This window comes from Salminus brasiliensis, chromosome 1, assembly GCF_030463535.1.
Source record: "Salminus brasiliensis chromosome 1, fSalBra1.hap2, whole genome shotgun sequence".
NCBI lineage: Eukaryota > Metazoa > Chordata > Actinopteri > Characiformes > Bryconidae > Salminus > Salminus brasiliensis.
In genome coordinates, this window is record NC_132878.1 from 51,709,746 (window position 1) to 51,721,994 (window position 12,249).

Genomic DNA, 12,249 nt, shown 5'->3' on the forward strand with positions numbered 1-12,249 from the left:
AATCCACTGTCCACAGAATAATTGACAAGTGACAAGTCTCTAATCATCGTCATCATCATCAGACCCACCGGTAGCTCTCACCATAGTTGATGTGAAATTACAGCATCTACCATTAAAAAGAGACCCAACCAGTTTGCTTCTTATGGCTCTAGGATTTATTAAGATGTTTTACCACATGGAGATGTATCTTCAGTTCCTCAAGGTTCACCATCCCAGTCACAGGGAGAGACATAAAAGAAGCCTTATTTAAAGTGGATTGAGAAGTTCCTGGGTAGTAGTTCAGAATTTAATCTAGAAATCTGAGCGGTAACAAATAGTATTGCAAAAATATCATCATCTGTCATGATGTTGGAGTCTGACTGAATATTTGATAAATGAATGTTTGGTTTCTCCACAGTGCTAATCCAGTTCTACATTCTTATAAATGTATATATATCAGCAGCAGCAGGAAAATGATCAGTTATTGGCCTAGCCCACAACTGCTGTACTGCATGGCTGTGGCCCTAGTTATAAACCCACTTGAAAGAGTAAGGGAGGAAAATCCTGTCAGGTATGACAGTAAAGAGCACTGCACCAAGACAGTTATACAGCCAGGTTCATAAATATTTGAACACAGTTACTCACAGAGCTGGGCACAACAGCATCCTCTTCTGGCCAAAGGAAGAACTTACATGGATAAAAAAACACCAAAAAGGGAGAAGGGTCAACAAAGTAACATATGAGCCATGCCTTGCTGTAATAAGAAAGAATTCGGCCCTGCGGAAGCCCAGGCACCGCCTTAGGGTACACTCCGTCCAATTAGTGCACACTGTATCGTATGAGCAACTCACTGTTCAGTTATGGAATGTAACCACTAGGAAGAGGCCTACTCCTCTGGATAGGCTACAAGGGTGTTTGTACTATGAAAGGCGTTATGAAGTAGTGCAGGTGCACTGCGGAACCATGCTAATATGGTCTACATATCCGAATATACGCATACATAATCCATGGTGTCCATAATGTGTCCAAGGTATGCGTCATAATGTAATGGCAATACGCTGAATCAGGTTTATACAGCTGTTTTAAGTCACAGGTTATGTTATACTGTAAACCTCTGTTTCTGTAATTGATTATACAATTTGTTTTTCATGAGGGTGCTGTTATGTAACCATCGGAAATAAGGGTCAAGTAACAGCAAGTCTCACTGTGAAACTGAAAACGTTCTGCCAAGTATACTTTCGGTTTGTTTGTGTGGATTGGGAAATAAAGGGACCTTTTTATACGGGACCTCTGAGTTATTTGACGATCCTCCCTTTGATTCAAAATTTCACAAAACACTTGCATTTACAAATCCTCTAATGTTTAATGTCTGAATACTGCAACAATAAAGGAATCTTTCCCAATGTGGAACCTGTGTGCATGCAGCTGTGGTCTAAGGCCAATATAAGGGTCTAAGGTAAAATAAGACCAAACATTGTGGTCCTCTTCCTTCTAGCTTTCCCTGCTAAAACTCAGCTTGACCCAACACAGAGTTAATCTTGACTATACTTCACTTCCCACCTCCTCATTTTTTTCATCCCCTACTCCTGCTGCTTATTTTCTCAGCGGCAGTTTTGGAACAGAGTGCAAGTAAGTCCAACATGGGGCAGCAGCAGGAGCTGAAAGCACTGAAGAGGTAAAGTAATCTTTTATACAGTCATGCCCGAAAGTATTCATACCCCTGTCAAAGTTTGTCTTAAATTTACTTTTATTTAACCAGAAATTATATTTTTGCCTGGAAATGACACAGGCATCTCCCAGGAGATAACACGATGATGTACAAGAGGCATCATTGTGGGAAAAAATATTTCTCAGCTTTTATACACATTTGAACAAAAAGTGGCATGTCCAAAATTATTCATACCCTTCTCAATAATTAATAGAAAAGCCTTTATTGGCTATTACAGCAATCAAACGCTTCCTGTAATTGCTGACCAGCTTTTTGCATGTCTCCACTGGTATTTTTGCCCATTCATCTTTAGTGATGAGCTCCAACTCTTTGAGGTTCAAGGGTCTCCTTGCCATCACCCTGATCTTTAGCTCCCTCCACAGATTCTCAATTGGATTCAAGTCAGGACTCTGGCTGGGCCACTGCAAAACATTAATGTTTTTGTCTGCTAACCATTTCTTCACCACTTTGGCTGTGTGTTTTGGGTCGTTGTCGTGCTGAAATGTCCACCGGTTCCCAAGGCCAAGTTTCTCTGCAGACTGCCTGATGTTGTTGTTGAGAATCTTGATGTATTGCTCTTTTTTCATGGTGCCATTTACTGCGATCAAGTTCCCTGGTCCATTGGCTGAAAAACACCCCCAAAACATTAGGTTCCCACCACCATGTTTGACAGTGGGGATGGTGTTCTTAGGGTTGAAGGCTTCTCCTTTTTCACGCCAAATGGTGCACACATCATTGTGGCCAAACAATTCAATTTTTGTTTCATCTGACCATAAAACAGAACACCAGAAGTCTTCTTCTTTGTCCAGATGAGCATTTGCAAAGGTCAAGCGGGCTTTTGTGTGCCTTTTCTGGAGAAGTGGTGTCCTCCTTGGCCTGCGTCCGTGGAACCCAGCAGTGTGCAGTGTCCGTTGAACTGTCTGCCTTGAGATGTCGCCACCAGCAGAGTCCAGATTCACCAGGATGGCCTTGGTGGTGATCCTTGGATTTTTCTTCACCTCTCTCACTATTCTCCTGGCCAGCACAGGTGTCACTTTTGGCTTCCGACCACATCTTCTGAGATTTTCCACAGTGCGGAACTTCTTGTATTTTTTAATAATACTTTGCACTGTAGCCACTGGAACTTGAAAACATTTTGATATGGCTTTATAGCCCTTTCCTGACTTGTGAGCGGCCACAATGCACAGCCGCAGGTCCTTAGTGAGCTCCTTTGTCTTAGCCATGACTGTCCACAAACCAACTGCAGAGAGCTGCTGTTTTTCTCCTGTTGAGTTGATTAAAACAGCTGTTCCCAATGAATCAGGGTAATTAGGATGCTTTAAAACAGCTTGGACTATTTGGAATGGTATAGAACTTTGGATTTTCCCATATACTGTGACAGTTTTCAAAGGGTATGAATAATTTTGGACATGCCACTTTTTGTTCAAATGTGTATAAAAGCTGAGAAATACTTTTTCCCACAATGATGCCTCTTGTACATCATCGTGTTATCTCCTGGGAGATGCCTGTGTCGTTTCAAGGCAAAAATATAACTTCTGGTTAAATAAAAGTAAATTTAAGTCAAACTTTGCCAGGGGTATGAATACTTTCGGGCATGACTGTACATATCTATAAATATCTAGGTTTATTTATATGTATATGATATCTAAAGGCTGGTCAGACATGTCATAGGATGCCAGGCTTTTGACAAGGTTCAAGTGAAGCAATAATATTGGTCCATTATAGCACTTCTGACCTATATCCACCTACTTTCCCCCTAGCTTGTACCTGCCCAGCTTGCACCAGACTAACGAGGGCAAAAGTCGTGCAGCTGCACTGATTATGTAACAGGTTACTGCTCACACTTCTCTGGCAGGCCTTTGACTGTCAGCAGGTAAGAACACTCTCATCTCTTTTACTAGGAAATGCAGTATTTCTGTGAGCTTCCTTTTAATGTAAGCCAACGTAGGCTCATTGATTTGTGCGTAAAAGACTGATCAATACTTAAAGAATTCACTAATTCTCTTTACTTTGGCTTTGTAACATGGGATCTAAATGTAAACTGAGGTTCAGAGGTTTTCAGATGCAGTCTGCAGCTATTTCTGTAGTGTCACTGTTGCATAATAGGGAAGCATCCATTTTTTTTAATATACAGCATGTAGCATGTATTTTCAGGTGTGCCAGTATTATCAATGTGAATACATGGTGCATTTATGAGCATTTAAGGTTTTGACAGCCACTATTTTCTTACACTGCAACACAAAGCAGAAAGGAAGAGGCTGCTAATGGCTGGGAAACTTTAAAAATCAGTTTGAATCTGAGAGTTCCTTTAGGCATAGATAAAAGGAACTGCTAGTGAAAACCCAAAAATAAAGAAGGCATTTGCATGCCAATACATCCAGCACAGAGGGACAGCATTGGGACATGTCTTGGGAGACATGAATTCTTCTAATATAGCTGTTGTAAGCAAGCTGAACCTGAACCTGAACCTTCTTAATGTGCTTCTTCAGTTCTCCCTGTGCTTCCTATATGATTAATTGTCTGATACTGTAGCTCTTTGTGACTAGACAAATCTTGTCCAAGATCAGCAAATTGAGCAGAGGGATTATTATTTTAATGTTTCAAGAAAGAAAAAAAAGAACCCCCCCAAAAAAACATTTAAACATGAAACATCACTTAAAAAAATATGATTATCGTATTATCATATTACATGTGCTTGTAAATTAAGGTGGAGTGGAATTATTTCTGTTATTATAAATGGTTAAGAGAGAAAAAGATTACCTGATTTCCTAAATTATTTTATATTTTAAAGAAAATTTTCTCCCATCTTTTACAGTTAAAAAAAAAAAAAGAAAAAAGGCCCCATGGCAAAAGCCTGGGTACCCTGCATGGTCAGTACTTGGTTACACCCCTATTTGGCATTTGTTGTTTTTTTAGTTCAAGAGGGCAGGGCAAACCTTCTGGTTGTGTCTCTTGAGGGAGTTAATTGTGGATTTTAAGGTGTGTTTAGGATCTCTGCTATCTTCTTATAGTCTTAGTTGTTTTTAGTTGAATTATTGTATTTGAATTTGTAAGGGAGTTAGGTAGCTGATTAAAGGAGCCCATGGCTGGTGATTGTTAATATTTGAAGTCAGGGTGATTATCAAGCTGAGAAATTTGCATCACCAGGCCATTTCTGGCAATGATTGTGAACATAGCCCTAATAAGTTCAATAAAATTCCAGACTTAAAAGTTAGGTAAACGTTAGGAGATTTCAAATCTCTTGGTACGTCTAAACCTTTTCATGGTGCTGCATTTTTAAAAAGAAAGAAATAAATAAACAACGCATCACACTGTAAAATGTTTTTAAAAATGGTCTCATCTTTAACTTTATGCCTTTTGGAGGTCATTTTATCTTCTGTTCACATAACTACTCATAAGAATAGAAGTTTTGACCAGGGGTGCCCAAAGTGTGGCCTGTTTCTGTGAGTTTTAGTGGCCCACTGTTTTAAACTTTAATACTGTGGCTTGTTCAAAGGTGCATAAAATTAAATGCACATATTTATCACTTTGAGCATGCAGTCATATTATTTTAGGAAGCACTATTCCTTTCTGTAAAGGTGAGTATTTAGTGATACAATGTAGAGCTTATCAGCCCAGTTTAGGTTATGTATATAGGCATCTGCTGCTGTTTTACGTCACCGCACTTTTAAGTGCGAATCTCACTTTGGGCCAGTCTGCCGCTGGCCCTAACATCAAGGCACTGGCGTGAAGGTATTATCGACTCTGTGTGGGTACAGTATATAGTATAATGATAGCCAATTCTATACTTCCCTAACCACACAAGCCATATTAAATTAGATAATAAATTATGCTGATTATGATTTCTTTCAGTTCAGCAGCAACTACATTCATACACATTCATACACAGTTTGGTGCAACTGGTGAAAGAAATCAACTGATTTGTATCTCAATGACAGCAAGGATATTTACAGTCTTATGAAAAAGTCTGAGCACCCCTGGCCATTACTACAAAATGTGTCATTTGAACATGGGTACCCAACCTTTCGCATTAGACTGAATAAGAAGCTCCAGACAAGAAGCCAAATTCAGCCTCAGAGGAAAGGAAATCTTTGTAAGAAATAACTTAACACAATTTGTGTGACAATGTGTGTGTGTGTGTGTGTGTGTGTGTGTGTGTGTGTGTGAGTGTGTGTTTGTACACGTGCAACTGACACTCTTGCTTCTTAATTGTCCAGTATGGCTCGGCGGGTAGCTGTGATTGGAGCAGGCAACTCCGGACTGACCTGCATAAAGTGTTGCTTGGATGAGGGGCTGGTGCCAGTTTGCTTCGAGAGCAGTGATGACATCGGAGGACTCTGGAGGTTTAAGGTGGGATGCCATGGGATGTGACTATATGTGACTATATGTGATGGATTTGATATAAATGAGAGGGACACAAAGACCAGAGACACCCAACCCTGCTCTTAGACATCAATCCTTCTTATGAAATTAGTCCCAATTCAATTCAACTCACCTTCACAAACACAACAATTAAGATCAGTAAGGACAGTTGAAATCCAGTGATTGTTAGCAGTGTTAGCCTAGGATCTCTCTTAAACTAAATAACCAATACCTGCATCACTGCTGTTGCAGAATAGCAGGGAGTACCTGTAATCCCAAAATATGCATCCTATCCTAATATGCTTCAGTTGTCAATATTTGACTGCATTTCTGTGCTTTTCGAAACATGCAGGAGACACCAGAGGCTGAACGTGCTAGTATTTATCGTTCACTCGTTGTGAACACCTCCAAAGAGATGATGTGTTTCAGTGATTTCCCGATGCCAGCACACTACCCAAACTACATGCCTCACTCTCTGCTGCTCCAGTACTTCCAACTATACGCAGAACACTTTGACCTGCTCAAGCATATTCACTTCCAGGTAATCGCCTAGGTGTTTTTACACCATTATTTGGTTCCTAGTTGTTAGTTGTTGTTCTTATATGTAGTTTTATTTTTATAATCTGTGCCTACACTGACTTCAGGAAGTATTTGGAAACAAAATGTCAAGCCTTGTCTTTTAAATTGACCATTTTAAAACTGTGTTCACATCTTAGTACTCTAGTAATGCTCCCATCACAAGGAGGGTAAGCCCTTAACACATGTCTCCTCCAATACATGCAAAGCCACTTTTTGCTTCTTTTCGAACTGCTGCCAATGTGGCATTGCCGACACACTCAGGACAGGAAAGTGTCATATCCCCACCTCAACCACACCAGCAACCAAACGTCTGTGCTGTCCAACATTGCTTTAAGAGCAATGAGGGGAGAGTGCTATCTACCCACCTGGAGAGAGCGCATTCTTGCACTCTCTCAGACTCCGGTCTCTGATGGCAAAGTGGCATGACTTGGGATTTGAACTCACGACCCCCAGGCCATAGTGGTAGCACAGTAGACTGCTGAGCCACTCTGAGCCCAAATTATTATAGGTTTGGGTTTAGGTTTTCGGGTGGCACAGCTCCAGGGCATGGGGTTAAGGGTTCAGTTCTCACTCCGGTATCTGTCTGTAAGGTGTTTGGCGTGTTCTCCCCATGTCCTTGTGGTTTTCCTACCACTTCCCAAAAATACACATGAGGTGCCGCTTTAGGTGTGAGTGAATGAGCAATTTGGAATACCCTGTGATGGACAGGTGCCCTGCCCAGGGGGTATATATTTCTGCCTTGTGCTCAATGATTCTAGGTAGGTACCAGACCCACTACAACCCTGAGGAGGCAACACACTATAGCCACTGCTCTAAAATGTCTACATTTTATTTATTTGACTGTTTCTGTTACACTACAGAAATAATAATAATAATAATAATAATAATAATAATAATAATAATACTTACCACCAGCAGATACGTATATAAAAATATCAGATATTGGCACTGGCCCTGAATTACCATGTTGGTGCATCTTTAGTTTGTTGAGCTTTCCTCTAAAACAAATGCTATTTTGTAAAGAATTTTATCTTTTTTATGTACTTTTCATTTGCTGTTGGTTCATTTGCAGTTCTAATTTTCACTTGCCAACCTCTGTCCAAAACATAAATATAGAAAAGTTTGCGTGTGTGTGTGTTTCAGACCACGGTGTGCAGCGTGAGACAGCGGCATGACTTCTCATACTCTGGCCAGTGGGAGGTAGTAACAGAGAGCAGAGATGGATGCAAAGAAACGCACGTGTTTGATGGTGTTTTTGTCTGTTCTGGACACTTCACACATCCAGTCACACCCCTCTCATCATTCCCTGGTACGATTATGTCACTGTCATTCATGCATGCACGCACATACAGTCCCTTCACTAATCAGCCTCCTTTTGTGATCATTCCTTTTTTCTGCTTCAGGCATTGAGACATTCCCTGGGAAATGTTGCCACAGTTGGGAGTATAAGGATCCCGATGCATTCCATGGAAAAAGAGTGCTCGTTATTGGCATTGGCAACTCTGGAACAGACATTGCTGTTGAGATCAGCAGAGTAGCAGAGAAAGTAAGCACACTACATTGAGAATCTCTGACCTCACTGTTTGATTGGATTATAGTTCTCGAGGAATTGGTTCCATGTATTATGCCATGACATTTAGCAAGGTTTGGTTCAATGAAAATATACACCATATGGATAATCTCATAATCACTGAATTCAGGCGTTTCATTCAGTCAAGCAGCCTTTGGCAAATGGTACTGGGACATGGTACTGGATGCCACTTGAGTACGCCCCCCCCCCCAAAGACATTCCACCAATAACTGTGAGTGGTGTTATTGACAAGTGGAAGCGTTTGGGAACCACAGCTGAAGTTACAGCGTGAGGTCTGCGATTGCTAAGGAGCACAGTGCAGAAAAGTCTCCAACGCTCTGCTGTCTCAATAACTGCAAAGATCCAAACCCGCTGTTAGAGCTGCAAAGGACCAACAGAGACCAACAGGGACCAACTCCATTTTAATGCATATGGATTTATTGTAGAATGGGATATCATAAAAGCTCCTGCAGGTGTAATGTGTAGTGTCCTAATATTTTTGTCCATGTTGTTTAGACTAAAGAATACACAAACTACATTATGTTTGAATGACTGTTTTACATAGTATAATGAAGAATAAGCACACCAGCAACCACAGTTCTGACCTATATCATGCATTTGCCATTGCTGGTCTGAATTCAGCACTGGAAAACTGCTGTCCTGTACCATATGTACCGTAAGGATCAGTACTTGCAGTACATGCAGTGTTGCATATAAAGGTTTGCACATTCTTGCTCTAATGACATGTCATGTCAATTAATATAAGATCAATAAATATTTCGGAAAAAATAAATAAAACATAATGACCAAACCTTTTGCCTATAATTGTAAGTATTAGTCCATTGTGTAATCCATTTTACATGCCTTCTTCCACCCATCCAAGACTTTCCTGAGTACGCGTGAAGGATCGTGGGTGGTGGGCCGCATGGCCGGAAGTGGTCTGCCACTAGACTTAATGGTAAATAGGCGCTCGGTTGCCATGCTGTTCCAGCTGCTTCCTCGAGTGTTGCTCAACTGGGTAGCAGAGAGAACCTACAACCAGAAACATGACCACAGACTGTATGCACTGCAGCCCAGCCATAGGTAGGTGGGGCAATTTAGCCCAGCATTATTAAAATCAGAATCGGATAACATAGTGAGTCTTTTGTCCATGCTGTGATGTTTTTCTTAAAACATGGTGTCTGTGAGGGTCTCTGAGCTGGCTTAGCATTAAAACATTGTCTTGAAGATGTGAAGATGGTGGGAGAAGGGACCTTTCTAACTAATTTCTTGGGTCTCCATTGCAGAATACTTGATCGACGACCCATCATTAATGATGAACTGCCAGGACGCATCCTCCAGGGTGCCCTGCAGATAAAACCGAATATAAAAGAGTTCTGTGGCTCCACTGTTGTGTTCGATAATGGGGTTACAGAGGAAGGAATTGATAGCATAATCTTCTGCACTGGATACAAGGCCACCTTCCCATATTTACCACCCTCCATGAATAATGGTCCTGAGGGGGAACTGATCCTCTTCAAAAGAGTCTTCCCTCTGTGCCTGGAGCGCCCGACACTGGCCATCATTGGGCTACTCAATGCCACAGGGTCCATAATGCCTGTGGTAGAGATGCAGGCACGATGGGCCACCAGAGTCATCACAGGTATTGAAAAAGTGAGGTCAAAGAGGTTAAGGCCTGATGTTGCAAAGCATATAGTCTGTGTTCTAGTCTTCGTGCTAAAGTTCTCCTGCACTATACAGTTCAGAATTACACAGTATTAGATAGATACACAGTATTTACCCAGCAGAGGAATTCCTTAACTAATCTCTTTCTCAGTGTAGTGTGAATACAGTAGCAGGAGACTGGACACCCCTTTCTAATGAATGTGTTGAGCTACTTTAAGTTGCACCTTTTTATAACATACATGTACATAAATGTACATTAACATACATGTACATAAATGTACATTAACATACATAAATATAGGGCAGAACTTTCCAGACCAGATTTTCTCCAACAAAACCTGCATAAACTCTTTGTAATAACCTTGATTTCAGAAGATACAATGAATCGGCAAGTGTCCCTATAATTTTGTCCATATAGTGTCAACATCATGGTTTTACATGTCCAAAGATTTGTATAGAAAACATCATCGTGTTCTAACTGGGTTTTCTTTCAAGGATTGAACCGTCTTCCTCCTTTGGCAACGATGCAAAAAATGATTAGGAAGGAGATGAAAGCAAAAATCAAAAGGTAACTGTAAAAATGATCTTTGTCAGATTTCTAAATAATCCAGGCTGTAGGTATCCTATGCCCTTCCAAAAATCTGCAAAACACTTGTATCTTCTCTCTTGTTCTTTTCATAGATATGCTTGTCCCAAGAAGGCTGCTCTCGAGCATGATTTTCTCCCTTACATGGATTCCATCGCACAGGAAGTGGGTGTGCGCCCCAATGTCCTGTGTCTGTTCCTGACAGATCCTGGTTTGGGTTGGAGAGTTCTGTTTGGTCCCTGCACACCGTATCAGTATCGGCTGTTTGGGCCAGGCCGCTGGACGGGGGCTCGCCAGGCCATCTTTACCCAGTGGGAGCGCGTGACTCAGCCCATGAAGACACGGCCCATTCCAGAGCCCAAAACGTCTGGCCTTCCTTATTGGAGTCTGACAGGAGGGGCGGTGCTGATATTTGCCATCATTGTATTACAAAAGAGAGCTCCAAACTTCCTTCAGGATCGGGTAGCATCGATAGCATCCTTCATCACTTTCATGTAGTTTGAGGGACGTAAAGCTTTATTTGTGTTTCAGTCCAGACTGTTTTTTCAATGTGGCACAGTGCAGGGCAGCCAATTAGGACAGAGGTCATTTACCTTTACCAGTCTTAAAAGCACAGTGATCTGTAACCCCTGGACAGCAAGATAGCAAAGCATATCATCAGTAAGAGCTTGTTACCAAGTTTGGATAAATAGTCACAGCTGAATTTGTGCTGACAAAGATAATATAATACAACTGTATTTATGATAGTTAACAGTAACAACATATGTTCATTCATCAACTTCTAGGCTCAGTCCTTAAAGGGTTCATCAGTAGGCCTATATATGATGAAGCTACATTAATGAAAATAGAGATGTTTTAATTTCTGGAAATAAACAAAGTTATGGTGGTAAATATTCAAATATAAGCAAATTCATGACACTGATCAAGTTGAAACGACATATTACCACATTAAACAGTATGTCAAAGTCATACATGATTAGTAGTGCATTCCCTCATATACTACGTATAATGTAGTACGACATGGTACTGTACGGTGGCTACCAAAGTTAACATGGCTAATCAAAGTCTCTGTGTTGATTCATTTTTAGTGTCTGTCAGTCATTTATGTAACTGCACTTGCACTGTCAGCAAGACATGCATATCAGTCAGTAAACACTGATTAGATAAATTCAGGTTACTCTGTATAAACAGCTTTACATGTAAATCTGCATACATGTGAAACACAAATGTTACAACTGTTAAAAATGTGAATCATGCTCTTGTGTTATAAAGCTTCTAACTGAAGAACCATTGAATTCCACTTCTGCATAAATGTATGTTACATAAACACAAACTACATAAAGTAAGAATTTAAGCATATTATTTTTCATTAGTTTGAAAATGATATACGTCATAATACAGCTCACCATACTTGTGTCCAACTAAGAACTCTAAAAGCTAGAAAGTTTAAGGTGGATCTTCTGTTGAAAGTGTCGTTTTGACGTTATACTACCCAGCCTTTTGGGGGAAAACACTCAGCAGGTACATCCAAAACCAGTGATTTCATTTAGTGTAATAACGCTGACATAGAAAGAATCTTTAAATCCTAGACTACATGATAGCTCCGTTAGATAGGGGAACCTTTCACACATTTTCAGTTCGGGGGGGCTGAAGTGTGAGCTGAGTGCATGATGATAGCTGTGGGACTGGACTCTGATCTCTACTTCGTCCTGCTATTGTCATCAGTCATGATTCATCATTAGTGATCGAAAAGGTTTTGGGTAGAATTTCTGTTCTTCTTTCCCACAGAGAAAAGCAGAA

General features: G+C 40.7%; 1 protein-coding gene across 2 annotated transcripts; it reads left to right on the forward strand.

The window, feature by feature from the left end:
* The first annotated feature begins 1,597 nt into the window (after positions 1-1,597).
* Positions 1,598-11,651, forward strand: LOC140576591 (flavin-containing monooxygenase 5). Of its 2 annotated transcripts, none has more exons than XM_072696061.1 (10): positions 1,598-1,654; positions 3,448-3,560; positions 5,905-6,037; positions 6,402-6,590; positions 7,772-7,937; positions 8,032-8,174; positions 9,082-9,281; positions 9,485-9,840; positions 10,359-10,431; positions 10,545-11,651. In XM_072696061.1, exons 3-10 carry the CDS (start codon positions 5,906-5,908, stop codon positions 10,945-10,947), a joined length of 1,662 nt encoding a protein of 553 aa, XP_072552162.1. In that variant the 5' UTR covers positions 1,598-1,654; positions 3,448-3,560; position 5,905; the 3' UTR covers positions 10,948-11,651. The 2 variants fall into 2 exon arrangements, with proteins under 2 accessions (XP_072552162.1, XP_072552170.1); XM_072696069.1 differs by lacking the exon at positions 1,598-1,654 and adding an exon at positions 2,415-2,758.
* Positions 11,652-12,249: the final 598 nt, after the last annotated feature.